The 14148-nt window shown below is 44.6% G+C and overlaps 2 protein-coding genes across 4 annotated transcripts; both read left to right on the top strand.

Moving 5' to 3' along the window:
* On the top strand, positions 1–4823 carry LOC140710924 (G antigen 10-like). 2 transcript variants are annotated; one of them, XM_073013918.1, is made up of 4 exons: positions 1–98; positions 1130–1218; positions 1700–1823; positions 4607–4823. In XM_073013918.1, exons 2-4 carry the CDS (start codon positions 1138–1140, stop codon positions 4729–4731), a joined length of 330 nt encoding a protein of 109 aa, XP_072870019.1. In that variant the 5' UTR covers positions 1–98; positions 1130–1137; the 3' UTR covers positions 4732–4823. The 2 variants fall into 2 exon arrangements, with proteins under 2 accessions (XP_072870019.1, XP_072870018.1); XM_073013917.1 differs by lacking the exon at positions 4607–4823 and having other exon boundaries at positions 1700–2054.
* A 4203-nt stretch (positions 4824–9026) lies between these two features.
* Positions 9027–13848, top strand: LOC140710926 (G antigen 10-like). 2 transcript variants are annotated; one of them, XM_073013921.1, is made up of 4 exons: positions 9027–9124; positions 10156–10244; positions 10725–10848; positions 13632–13848. In XM_073013921.1, the coding sequence occupies exons 2-4, from the start codon at positions 10164–10166 to the stop codon at positions 13754–13756; spliced, it is 330 nt and encodes a 109-aa protein (XP_072870022.1). In that variant the 5' UTR covers positions 9027–9124; positions 10156–10163; the 3' UTR covers positions 13757–13848. The 2 variants fall into 2 exon arrangements, with proteins under 2 accessions (XP_072870022.1, XP_072870023.1); XM_073013922.1 differs by lacking the exon at positions 9027–9124 and having other exon boundaries at positions 10076–10244.
* The last annotated feature ends 300 nt before the right edge of the window (positions 13849–14148 follow it).

Below are 14148 nucleotides of genomic sequence, written 5' to 3'. Positions count from 1 at the left end.
CTGCCCGTTAGCCCACGTGAAGAACGCCAGGGAGCTGTGAGGCTGTGCGGTCTCGTTCTTGCCATCCGGACTCTTTTTCCCCTACTGAGATTCGTCTGGTAGGTCTGCAGGCCAGTTATCCCGGGGGCTGAAGTGTGAGTGAGGGTGAAGAGGGCCTCGGTGGGTCCGGTGGATCCCGCTTCCTCGTCTGTGGCCTCTGAGGGAGAAGGACCTCGAGGTCGTCCTCCTTCTCTTCTCAGGCTGCTATGCCACCATCGACTTTGTGGTCGTCAGGGGGCCTGGACAGGGAGGAAGGTGGGCCGGGAGGGAAGGCAGTCAGGGGCTCAGGTGAAGATGGGGTGAGTGCCGTTTGGGGGATGGAAGTCCCGAGGTGCCGAGATCCTCCAACGACACAGGGCAGATCCTGAATAGGGTGCCCGGTGGGGGCAAGGCGGGCGGTAAAGAAGGAACCTGGCACCTGGGAAGGCTACGGCCTGGTGAGCGCCCCCCAGCGGTGTGGAGTGTGGAGCGCCTGAGTGAGAAGCACTGCAAGGTCTCACATACGCCATGGAAGGTCTGGGAAAAGTGGGAAGGAGTGGGCGAGGCAGTGTGGTGCAACCAAACTTGATGTGAGAGGGGGTGAATGGCTCTAGGAAGCGGGAGTTGCCCAAAGCAGCGATCACGGGAATTGCGATTCACTAATGTTTTCGTGGGGAGTCCGCTTGTGAAACTAAACCTCATCAGAAATGACCTCTATCTGCGGGGCACAGTGGCGCTCGCCTATAGTCCGAGTTACTCGGGACACAGAGGCGGGAGGATCCCTTGAGCAGGAGGTCGAGGCTGCAGTGAGCTGTGATGGCGCCGCTGCACTCCAGCCTGAGCAGCACAGCGAGACCGCGGTCCAAAAGAAATTTAGAAAAAAATGTCCTCTGCCTCTTGCCACACGCCTTAAGATGACTGCTCTGCCAGCTTGGCCAGCATAAATGGCTTTGTAGGCACTTAGAAAATGTACACACGTATGCTTAACTCTGGGACTTATTTTGACAGTATTTTCAAAATTAAAACGACAAGTTAACATTGATCCATGGAAGTGATCGAATATGGCAGCCCTCTGGAGCGCATGTTCCCAATCACGGTTGTCTGTTTTCAGTGTGAAATATGAGTTGGCGAGGAAGATCGACCTATCGGCGTAGGCCAAGACGCTATGTAGAGCCTCCTGAAGTGATTGGGCCTATGCTGGTGAGCGCTTAAACGTTAATTCGATGTTTTCTATTAGCAGAAATTAATTTTTGTGATAGTGTTGTTGCATTAGTATGGAAATGCTGAGAAACGTCTTTCCTGCTGATAAAACATGATTATGGCGTCTGATGAAGGAAACGTTGATTGTGGAGGATTTTTTGTTTTTCCTCTCGTGTTCTTCAGCTTTTGCCCATGACTTCTTTCTCATGCTTTGTTTGTTAATGACGGATCGTACACATGTATTCCAACACAGAGTATAATAGCTTCCAAAGTCCTTGTGCGTCACTTTTCTCACAGTAACCTCCCTGTGGGTAGAGTAACCTTCTTGGCCATAGAGAATAGAGTTGGAGAAATGTCTTTAGGCTTAGTTATGATCAGAAACAGCTATGTATTCTGTGTATATATGTAAAATTTTGTATCAATAGCAAAACTTGTTTTTTTTTTTTTTTTCTTTATTTGCACACCCACACATATTCCCCAGCCCGAGCAGTTCAGTGATGAAGAAGTGGAACCACCAAAACCTGAAGAAGGGGAACCAGCAACTCAAAGTCAGGATCCTGCACCTGCTCAGGAGGGAGAGGATGAGGGAGCATCTGCAGGGCAAGGTGATGGAAAGGGAAGAAGAATGCCCGCTGGTGTGTGTGTCTGTGTGTGTGCGTGTGCGTGTGTGCATGTGTGTGTGTGTTATGCATTGTCACATAGCGGGAACAGGAGGAAAGAAATCAATGGAAAGAATGCCTGAAATTGACTGGAAAAGCCAGGAGGCTATGTAGTTTGCAGCTTAGCTTAGGCAAATCCCTCACTATGATAAAATTTCTCGACTTTATGAATGAGAGAATAGAGGTGCCGGGATTGTGTTTTATCCGAGAACCCTTGACTGGTGAATACACAATTTGTACTTTGTTCCAAGGTTTGTGTCTTCCTATCATCTGTGTTGCTATAAAGAAGGAAAGATTTTGCTGAAAATGCTTAAAACTCAAATGCTTTACTGTAAGGTAGCTTAGTACTGGCCCAAGAAGAGACCCAGTTGAGAGGAGCAGGAGCAGCTCCAAAAACTGAGTCACTGAATGTTGGCCACCGTTTCCTTTGATTGATATTTTTATATGGTACGTTTGATAAAAGCTGGATAAACGAGGATACTGCCATACAGGTAGCTGGTTTAGTGATTTTCTAAGTGGCTTTTAGGAGGTGATTAAGTCCTTTTATGGTTGGAAAAGCAGAAAAGGAGTTATCCTGGGGTTAACATGAGGTGGAAATAATTTCTCCAAGATAAAATGTTTTGAAAGGAAACATTTATGTAACTGAGGTCATGGATTATTCCAGGGATTCATTGTTAAAAGTTTCTAGAATATGACTGATAACAATGCCCATTACTTGCTGTCCACCCACTCCCTTATTCTAAGTGCGGGATAGTATATCTTGTGTGATTCACAAACAATGTTATATTTGGTGCTTTGTTCTTCACGGGGTTCATTTATGGAATATTACATTTGGGACCTTCGGACCTAAATATAACTTTGTTTGAACAAAGTTAAGTTTCTGTTTACCCCAGTAGGTAATGGGTGTTGTGACTGTAAGATTTTCTGTAGTCCTCAAATCCATTCAGCTAATCAGTCCTTCAGAAATTGACATTGTAATTGTAACTGAAATCCTATCCATGTTGTAGACTTCCGATTTCTTAGGTGATGCACAGTGCTCTTGGTACTCTACAGCTGAATATAAGCATTATGCATGTCCTGTGGTTTATCCTCAGATTGTCATTTAGGAGAGAGGTCTCAAGCTGGGCTGAACGCTGTGCACTCATAGTCCCAGCTACTTGGGAGGCTGAGGTGAGAGGATCGCTTGAGCCCTGGCGTTCAAGCCCAGCCTGGGAAACACAGCAAGACCTCATTGCTAATAAACAAACAAACAAAGAAGTAAATAAATCAAGGTTTCATGGTATAGGAAAACAGAGATTCGAAGTTTGTGCCTAGTGGCTGGTAATGTTGCAGACATAACTCCTTAGTGAACCGTACCACTTAAAAAAAGACGGTAAGTTTGAGGATATGTGTATTTTTTACCACAATCAAAAGAAAACCTCCTCTCTTCCTAAACTTCAGTGTAGTTGTCATATATTCTTTAAAATTTTTACTCTGTCTATATTCAAGATATAATATTTATAGAAAATTTGCAAGAATAGTACAACGAACTCATATACTTTTCACCTAGATTCGCCAATTATTAATAGCTTTCTCTCCGTACGTTTCATGTCTCTTCCCTCCCTCTTTTACCCGGCTGCCCACACACTCACAAACACCCACACGCGGATATATGTTTACTGTTATTAATGCTGACTTGTTTAGATAAAGTTTCAGGTATCATGGTCCTTTCCCCTATGTACTTGAGGGTGTGTATATCGTCAGCACAAAGAGAAAGTCATTTCTTGGATCATCACTGCAGAAAGATCAAAATCAGGAAATTTAACAATGAGAAAATGCAGTCATTTAATACGCAGTGCATACTCAAATTTTGCCAGCTCCCTAGACAACTTCTTTCTTCCTTTCGTTATTCTTTGTTGAGACGGAGTCTCCCTCCGTTGCCCAGGCTGGAGTGCAGTAGTGCGATCTTGGCTCACTGCAACCTACACCTCCCAGGTTCTAGGGATTCTCACGCCTCAGCCTGCCGTGTAGCTGGGACTACGGGCGCCTGCCACTGCGGTCTTGAACTTCTGACCTCACCTGATCTGCCCACCTTGGCATCCCAAAGTGTTTGGATTGCAGGCGTGAGACCCCACGCCCGGCCCAGATAGTGTTATTGATAGGATTTCTTTTTCTGATCCAGAGTCCGGTTCAGGATCACGTCTTGCATGTGCTTTTCAGGTGTTTTTAGTTTCCTTTAATCTGGAATGTTTCCTTAATTTTTCTTTGTCATTCATGATATGGACATTTTTGAAGAGGATAGACCAGTTGGTTTGCAGAATGTTCTGCAGTTTGGGCTTTTTCATGTATTTTTTAAAGACCTTTTTTCAACTCGCGTTGATTGGTGGCTACTCAGGCCGTAGGAGAGTCTAAGTGCTAGGAGTGTAAGTGCTGTGAGAGACAGGATTTCAGCCTTGAGTCATTTGATGAGGTAAGGACAATCAGAAGTAGAATAACAGAGAAGAGCAAAGGAGGCCACAAAGTTGTCTGAGGGCAGTCTTCGGAAAGGAAGAGGGTAATATTTGGAACACCTTGTTTTCCTGTTTTCTGCTAACAGACTGCTGAAATAATGTTCGTGGGATTCTTATCAACACATCTATCATTATAGTAGCTAAAGCTTTGATATAATAACACAGAGAGCATGAGTATTATTTTCTTATTGATATTTTATGTTTTACTGCTTAAATTGATATGTATTTTTTATTTTCAAGGGCCAGAGCCTGAAGCTGAGAGCCAGGAAGAGGTTCGCCCGACGACTGATTATGAGCGTGAAGATGGTCCTGATGTCCAGGAGATGAGCCTGCCAAATCCAGAGGAGGTGAAAAGGCCTGAATAAGGTAGGCAATCCATTAGACATGCAAATCGTAGGGTGTCTGTTTCCACAGTATCATATTATAATAATAATAGTTATTTTTTGAGACAGAGTCTCGCTCTGTCGACCAAGCTGGAGTGCAGTGGTACCACCTCGGTCACTGGAACTTCGGCCTCCCGGGTTCAAGTCATTCTCCTGCGTGTGCCTCCCGAGTAGCCAGGCTTACAGACGTGCTCCACCGTTCCCAGCTAATTTTCATATGTTTAGTAGAGATGGGGGTTTCGTTCCTTTGCACAGGTTGGTCCCGAACTCCTGGCCTTGGGTTATCCACGTGCCTCGCCCTTTGAAATTTCCGGGATTACGGGCGAGAGCCACGGAGCCCGACCCAGCATTATATTTTTAATAGCAGAGAGGTAACAGTACTGCCTCTGTAATACTAGAGTTCTTATATAGAAAGGTTATTTGAAACGTAGTTCAGGCCCCAGCACCCGACTGATAGGCTGTCAGATATAGAAACAAACTGAGTCAAAGCCATGTTGAATGAAGATTTGAGTCTAAATCCTTGAACCAATAGCTCATAGTTTTCAGATGCTTTTGTAAAGATCTGCTTTTAACAAATACATAACACATTTGTAACACCCATCACTTGGTGTGAAAAATGCCGAAGCACTGATGCGGGTTCTAGTACCAGCTCTCACAGCCTTGGCGAGATGCTGAGTGAGTCCTTTCACTTCTAAACCTGTCTTTAGTTCTTATGAAAATAGTGAGTTGAAGTCAGAGATTTGAAAACCATTTTCCCTTCTGGTTCTTTCATACTCTGATCCCGTTGCATCGAATGCATGGGATACAGAGATCATCTGCTTCGCATGATGTGTTGATTCCAAATCATGAAACCCTGGCCTGAGTCATCTGAAAATCTCTAAATTGAGATTTCATTGCTCCTAAGAAAGTGAGCGGTCACTCTGCTTCATCCTAGTTTTTCCGTGTGGAGAGCTGAATACCTATCGTAGTATCTTGTCAAATTGTGAATTCTCCCTCCTCTTTGTTTGTTTGTTTGAGACAGAGTCTCAGTCTGTCACCCAGGCTGGAGTACAGTGGTGTGATTTCAGCTCACTGCCACCTCTGGCTCCCTGGGTAAAGCAGTCCTCCCACCTCAGCCTCCTGAGTGGCTGAAAGTCCATGCACAAGCCACCGTGCCTTAAGTTGTTTTTTTTTTTTTTTTTTTTTGTTAAAGTAAAAAAAAAATTTTTTTTTGTCGAGATGAGGTCTCACTATGTTGCCCAGGCTGGGTTTGTCTGGCTTTTAATGAACAATTGCTTTTAAAATCTTTCCTCACGGAAACCTTGAGTGATGAAATTATCAACTGGTGAGAGACCGGTTAGTTCCTATCATCTGTGGCATGTAGGTCAGTGATGCTCAGCATGGGTGTGAGTAAGATGCCTGTGCTATGCACGCTGCCTGCCGCACTGTCAGTCTTCATGAGCCAGCATTTCTAATAAGACTGTCGACACATATGTGATATAATCATCTCTCACCATATCAAATGTTACATGGAAGTTTCAGCTTTAGAGACATGGATTGATCAGATTTAAAGTTGAAAGACCATGACTTTAGTACTTCCTGACTAATCAACTGAAGTATGTTTTACACATGTGTTTTCCAAATTGCTGACTGTGAATTGTAAGTGCTTTTGAATTGAAAGGAAGCACTGGATGTTTAGGGAAGAAATTACCTTTAAATTCTGCAGGTCTGTCCTCAAAGTGTATAGAGAGGTTTAATTGGATGTAAGACACAGGATCACCCTTTGGGTTTTGTTTCTATTCCATTTAATAAAATCCAAACTGTAGTGTGTTTTGTATGCCTTTAGGGTCATTTAAATAATCTGTTGCTAAGTCATGTTCCCAATTGTTACGTTTCTGTTACAGGTGAAAAGCAATGACAGTGTTAAAAGAAGACACGCTGAAATGATGCAGGCTGCTCCTATGTTGGAAATTTGTTCATTACAATTCTCCCAATAAAGCTTTACAGCCCTCTGCAAAGAAGTCTTGCGCATCTTTTGTGAACTTTATTTCTAGCTTTTTGATGCTGTGAGACATGTATCATTCTTTGAAATGTTATATTCTAAGTGTTTGAGCTGGTATGTAGAGACATCATTCTTTTATCTTTCTTTCATTTTTCTCTTTGGCGACAGAGTCTCGCTGTGTCACCCAGGCTGGAGTGCAGTGGCGCGATCTCTGCTCACTGCATCCCCCACCTCCGGGATTCAAGCAATTCTCTGCCTCAGCCACCTGAGTAGCTGGGATTACAGGCGCCCTCCATCACGCCCCGCTAAGTTTTGTATTTTTGGTAGAGATAGGGTTTCACCATCTTGGCCAGGGTGCTCTTGAAATCCTGACCTCGTGATTCACCCACATCGACCTCCCAAAGTGCTGGGATTACAGGCGTGAGCCACCATGCCCGGCGGAGACATAATTCTTATATATTGGTTTTCTATCCAGCAGCCTTGTGAAATATGCTTATGAATTCTAAAAGTTTTATTTCTAGATCATTTTCAGTCTTCAACATACAGAAACATATCATCCTTCAATAAGAGCAATTTTGTTTCTGCCATTTATTTTTCTTTGTCGTTTTGTATTGTTTGTAGAGACGGGGTTTTGCCATGTTTCCCGTGCTGTTCTTGGACTCCTGAGTGCAAGTGATGCACCCGCCTTGCCTCCCACAGTGCTGGGATTACAGGCGTGGGCCTCTGCGCCAGTCCTGTTGCTGCCATTGTAAAGAGTTTTATTTCCTTTTCTGATTTTATGGCACTGTGCAGACCCACCTGTTACCATGGTGATAGTGGACATCCTTGTCTTATCCCTGATGAGAAACGGAAAACTTCCACAATTTCACCGTCATATTTACTGTCCTTTTTTTGTAGATGGACTTCTTCAGAGTAAGTCATTCCATTCTGTTCTAAATATGCTGAGCGTATTCATTTGAATCTATGTTGAGTTTCATCAAACAGTGCATCTATTTTGATTACCACAGCATTCTTTCCCATTCATCTGTTAATATGGTGAATTCGATTGATAAGATTGTAGGTTTTTAAGTTCAATTTTTAAAACTTGAGACAGGGTCTCACTCTGTCATCCAGGCTGGGGTGCAGTGGTGTTATCACAGCTCACTGCAGCCTTGACCTCCTGGGCTGAAGCGATCCTGCCACATCAGCCTCCTGAGTGGCTGTGAGTCTAGGTACATGCCACCATGCCCAGGTAATTTTTTGATGGCTTTTTCTTTGTTTTTTGTAGTGATGACATTTTCTGATGTTGCTCAGGCTGGTCTCGATGGAAGTCCTGAGCTCAGGTGTTCTGGCCAGCACAGCCTCCCAAAATACTAGGATTACAGGCGTGAGACTTGGCCTGATCAGGTTTTTCTTCTATAGGGGTCTTATCTATACAAAGACTAAACTTATCTGTACCTTTGTGCAGGGGGACAAAGACTTGCATGATGAAATTTATCATTCTGTTGATTTAAAGACAACTATCCTTGACTTACCCGTGTGTAAGTCCATGAAAGCATAATTATGTTGAAAGCATATATTGCTATGGGTGTTGGGAACCCTGCAGTTTCCGCTGCTGTGGGAGCATGTCCTTGGAGGTACCTTTCGTCTGTTTTCTCAACTCCAAACATCTTAGGACCATGGGTTGTGACTGGTAGGACTGTGTATCCTGCTATTTTCAAGACGGAGTTGATTTTCACATGGTGCCACTCTGGCTGTCCCGTTTCCCTAATACCGTCACTTCTCCTTCTGTGATTCTGATGCTACAAATGATAGCTATCGTTTTAGTATTTCTTTACAGGTCCTAGAGATTGTATTCATTTTTTTTTTCAGTCTCTTTCTGTGACTTGTTCACATTGAACAATTTCTTTTTGGTGTAGACTGCTATTGCTGTTTTTGCATGTGGTCTACCTGTCTTCCCAGGTGGGTCACCGTGGCTCTTGTCCCCATGGTGGGGCCACGGCAAGAGAGGACCCTGGGTATGTGTGTGTGTGTGTGTGTGTGTGTGTGTGTGTGTGTGTGTATGTGTGTGTATGTGTGTGTGTCGGGGGTCAGTTCAGTTGAAAATCGAGTGAGTTTTGAGGGGAGCACTACTTGAGGTATTTGAGTCCCAGAAACATAGGGAACAGCAAAGGGCAGTTGGATTCTATTATCCTCACTGGATGGGAACCGGGGGTTTGGGGCATTGGGCTGGGAACGGCAGCCCGCCCAGGCCCACAGCCGCGCATGCTCCCTGGGCCCCCGTCTCAGTGCGCATGTTCACTGGGCGTCTTCCGCCCTGCCCGTTAGCCCACGTGAAGAACGCCAGGGAGCTGTGAGGCTGTGCGGTCTCGTTCTTGCCATCCGGACTCTTTTTCCCCTACTGAGATTCGTCTGGTAGGTCTGCAGGCCAGTTATCCCGGGGGCTGAAGTGTGAGTGAGGGTGAAGAGGGCCTCGGTGGGTCCGGTGGATCCCGCTTCCTCGTCTGTGGCCTCTGAGGGAGAAGGACCTCGAGGTCGTCCTCCTTCTCTTCTCAGGCTGCTATGCCACCATCGACTTTGTGGTCGTCAGGGGGCCTGGACAGGGAGGAAGGTGGGCCGGGAGGGAAGGCAGTCAGGGGCTCAGGTGAAGATGGGGTGAGTGCCGTTTGGGGGATGGAAGTCCCGAGGTGCCGAGATCCTCCAACGACACAGGGCAGATCCTGAATAGGGTGCCCGGTGGGGGCAAGGCGGGCGGTAAAGAAGGAACCTGGCACCTGGGAAGGCTACGGCCTGGTGAGCGCCCCCCAGCGGTGTGGAGTGTGGAGCGCCTGAGTGAGAAGCACTGCAAGGTCTCACATACGCCATGGAAGGTCTGGGAAAAGTGGGAAGGAGTGGGCGAGGCAGTGTGGTGCAACCAAACTTGATGTGAGAGGGGGTGAATGGCTCTAGGAAGCGGGAGTTGCCCAAAGCAGCGATCACGGGAATTGCGATTCACTAATGTTTTCGTGGGGAGTCCGCTTGTGAAACTAAACCTCATCAGAAATGACCTCTATCTGCGGGGCACAGTGGCGCTCGCCTATAGTCCGAGTTACTCGGGACACAGAGGCGGGAGGATCCCTTGAGCAGGAGGTCGAGGCTGCAGTGAGCTGTGATGGCGCCGCTGCACTCCAGCCTGAGCAGCACAGCGAGACCGCGGTCCAAAAGAAATTTAGAAAAAAATGTCCTCTGCCTCTTGCCACACGCCTTAAGATGACTGCTCTGCCAGCTTGGCCAGCATAAATGGCTTTGTAGGCACTTAGAAAATGTACACACGTATGCTTAACTCTGGGACTTATTTTGACAGTATTTTCAAAATTAAAACGACAAGTTAACATTGATCCATGGAAGTGATCGAATATGGCAGCCCTCTGGAGCGCATGTTCCCAATCACGGTTGTCTGTTTTCAGTGTGAAATATGAGTTGGCGAGGAAGATCGACCTATCGGCGTAGGCCAAGACGCTATGTAGAGCCTCCTGAAGTGATTGGGCCTATGCTGGTGAGCGCTTAAACGTTAATTCGATGTTTTCTATTAGCAGAAATTAATTTTTGTGATAGTGTTGTTGCATTAGTATGGAAATGCTGAGAAACGTCTTTCCTGCTGATAAAACATGATTATGGCGTCTGATGAAGGAAACGTTGATTGTGGAGGATTTTTTGTTTTTCCTCTCGTGTTCTTCAGCTTTTGCCCATGACTTCTTTCTCATGCTTTGTTTGTTAATGACGGATCGTACACATGTATTCCAACACAGAGTATAATAGCTTCCAAAGTCCTTGTGCGTCACTTTTCTCACAGTAACCTCCCTGTGGGTAGAGTAACCTTCTTGGCCATAGAGAATAGAGTTGGAGAAATGTCTTTAGGCTTAGTTATGATCAGAAACAGCTATGTATTCTGTGTATATATGTAAAATTTTGTATCAATAGCAAAACTTGTTTTTTTTTTTTTTTCTTTATTTGCACACCCACACATATTCCCCAGCCCGAGCAGTTCAGTGATGAAGAAGTGGAACCACCAAAACCTGAAGAAGGGGAACCAGCAACTCAAAGTCAGGATCCTGCACCTGCTCAGGAGGGAGAGGATGAGGGAGCATCTGCAGGGCAAGGTGATGGAAAGGGAAGAAGAATGCCCGCTGGTGTGTGTGTCTGTGTGTGTGCGTGTGCGTGTGTGCATGTGTGTGTGTGTTATGCATTGTCACATAGCGGGAACAGGAGGAAAGAAATCAATGGAAAGAATGCCTGAAATTGACTGGAAAAGCCAGGAGGCTATGTAGTTTGCAGCTTAGCTTAGGCAAATCCCTCACTATGATAAAATTTCTCGACTTTATGAATGAGAGAATAGAGGTGCCGGGATTGTGTTTTATCCGAGAACCCTTGACTGGTGAATACACAATTTGTACTTTGTTCCAAGGTTTGTGTCTTCCTATCATCTGTGTTGCTATAAAGAAGGAAAGATTTTGCTGAAAATGCTTAAAACTCAAATGCTTTACTGTAAGGTAGCTTAGTACTGGCCCAAGAAGAGACCCAGTTGAGAGGAGCAGGAGCAGCTCCAAAAACTGAGTCACTGAATGTTGGCCACCGTTTCCTTTGATTGATATTTTTATATGGTACGTTTGATAAAAGCTGGATAAACGAGGATACTGCCATACAGGTAGCTGGTTTAGTGATTTTCTAAGTGGCTTTTAGGAGGTGATTAAATCCTTTTATGGTTGGAAAAGCAGAAAAGGAGTTATCCTGGGGTTAACATGAGGTGGAAATAATTTCTCCAAGATAAAATGTTTTGAAAGGAAACATTTATGTAACTGAGGTCATGGATTATTCCAGGGATTCATTGTTAAAAGTTTCTAGAATATGACTGATAACAATGCCCATTACTTGCTGTCCACCCACTCCCTTATTCTAAGTGCGGGATAGTATATCTTGTGTGATTCACAAACAATGTTATATTTGGTGCTTTGTTCTTCACGGGGTTCATTTATGGAATATTACATTTGGGACCTTCGGACCTAAATATAACTTTGTTTGAACAAAGTTAAGTTTCTGTTTACCCCAGTAGGTAATGGGTGTTGTGACTGTAAGATTTTCTGTAGTCCTCAAATCCATTCAGCTAATCAGTCCTTCAGAAATTGACATTGTAATTGTAACTGAAATCCTATCCATGTTGTAGACTTCCGATTTCTTAGGTGATGCACAGTGCTCTTGGTACTCTACAGCTGAATATAAGCATTATGCATGTCCTGTGGTTTATCCTCAGATTGTCATTTAGGAGAGAGGTCTCAAGCTGGGCTGAACGCTGTGCACTCATAGTCCCAGCTACTTGGGAGGCTGAGGTGAGAGGATCGCTTGAGCCCTGGCGTTCAAGCCCAGCCTGGGAAACACAGCAAGACCTCATTGCTAATAAACAAACAAACAAAGAAGTAAATAAATCAAGGTTTCATGGTATAGGAAAACAGAGATTCGAAGTTTGTGCCTAGTGGCTGGTAATGTTGCAGACATAACTCCTTAGTGAACCGTACCACTTAAAAAAAGACGGTAAGTTTGAGGATATGTGTATTTTTTACCACAATCAAAAGAAAACCTCCTCTCTTCCTAAACTTCAGTGTAGTTGTCATATATTCTTTAAAATTTTTACTCTGTCTATATTCAAGATATAATATTTATAGAAAATTTGCAAGAATAGTACAACGAACTCATATACTTTTCACCTAGATTCGCCAATTATTAATAGCTTTCTCTCCGTACGTTTCATGTCTCTTCCCTCCCTCTTTTACCCGGCTGCCCACACACTCACAAACACCCACACGCGGATATATGTTTACTGTTATTAATGCTGACTTGTTTAGATAAAGTTTCAGGTATCATGGTCCTTTCCCCTATGTACTTGAGGGTGTGTATATCGTCAGCACAAAGAGAAAGTCATTTCTTGGATCATCACTGCAGAAAGATCAAAATCAGGAAATTTAACAATGAGAAAATGCAGTCATTTAATACGCAGTGCATACTCAAATTTTGCCAGCTCCCTAGACAACTTCTTTCTTCCTTTCGTTATTCTTTGTTGAGACGGAGTCTCCCTCCGTTGCCCAGGCTGGAGTGCAGTAGTGCGATCTTGGCTCACTGCAACCTACACCTCCCAGGTTCTAGGGATTCTCACGCCTCAGCCTGCCGTGTAGCTGGGACTACGGGCGCCTGCCACTGCGGTCTTGAACTTCTGACCTCACCTGATCTGCCCACCTTGGCATCCCAAAGTGTTTGGATTGCAGGCGTGAGACCCCACGCCCGGCCCAGATAGTGTTATTGATAGGATTTCTTTTTCTGATCCAGAGTCCGGTTCAGGATCACGTCTTGCATGTGCTTTTCAGGTGTTTTTAGTTTCCTTTAATCTGGAATGTTTCCTTAATTTTTCTTTGTCATTCATGATATGGACATTTTTGAAGAGGATAGACCAGTTGGTTTGCAGAATGTTCTGCAGTTTGGGCTTTTTCATGTATTTTTTAAAGACCTTTTTTCAACTCGCGTTGATTGGTGGCTACTCAGGCCGTAGGAGAGTCTAAGTGCTAGGAGTGTAAGTGCTGTGAGAGACAGGATTTCAGCCTTGAGTCATTTGATGAGGTAAGGACAATCAGAAGTAGAATAACAGAGAAGAGCAAAGGAGGCCACAAAGTTGTCTGAGGGCAGTCTTCGGAAAGGAAGAGGGTAATATTTGGAACACCTTGTTTTCCTGTTTTCTGCTAACAGACTGCTGAAATAATGTTCGTGGGATTCTTATCAACACATCTATCATTATAGTAGCTAAAGCTTTGATATAATAACACAGAGAGCATGAGTATTATTTTCTTATTGATATTTTATGTTTTACTGCTTAAATTGATATGTATTTTTTATTTTCAAGGGCCAGAGCCTGAAGCTGAGAGCCAGGAAGAGGTTCGCCCGACGACTGATTATGAGCGTGAAGATGGTCCTGATGTCCAGGAGATGAGCCTGCCAAATCCAGAGGAGGTGAAAAGGCCTGAATAAGGTAGGCAATCCATTAGACATGCAAATCGTAGGGTGTCTGTTTCCACAGTATCATATTATAATAATAATAGTTATTTTTTGAGACAGAGTCTCGCTCTGTCGACCAAGCTGGAGTGCAGTGGTACCACCTCGGTCACTGGAACTTCGGCCTCCCGGGTTCAAGTCATTCTCCTGCGTGTGCCTCCCGAGTAGCCAGGCTTACAGACGTGCTCCACCGTTCCCAGCTAATTTTCATATGTTTAGTAGAGATGGGGGTTTCGTTCCTTTGCACAGGTTGGTCCCGAACTCCTGGCCTTGGGTTATCCACGTGCCTCGCCCTTTGAAATTTCCGGGATTACGGGCGAGAGCCACGGAGCCCGACCCAGCATTATATTTTTAATAGCAGAGAGGTA

This window comes from Chlorocebus sabaeus, unplaced genomic scaffold (assembly GCF_047675955.1).
Source record: "Chlorocebus sabaeus isolate Y175 unplaced genomic scaffold, mChlSab1.0.hap1 unalloc_scaffold_1003, whole genome shotgun sequence".
Classification (NCBI taxonomy): Eukaryota; Metazoa; Chordata; class Mammalia; order Primates; family Cercopithecidae; genus Chlorocebus; species Chlorocebus sabaeus.
This window is presented reverse-complemented; position numbering and strand designations above follow the sequence as displayed.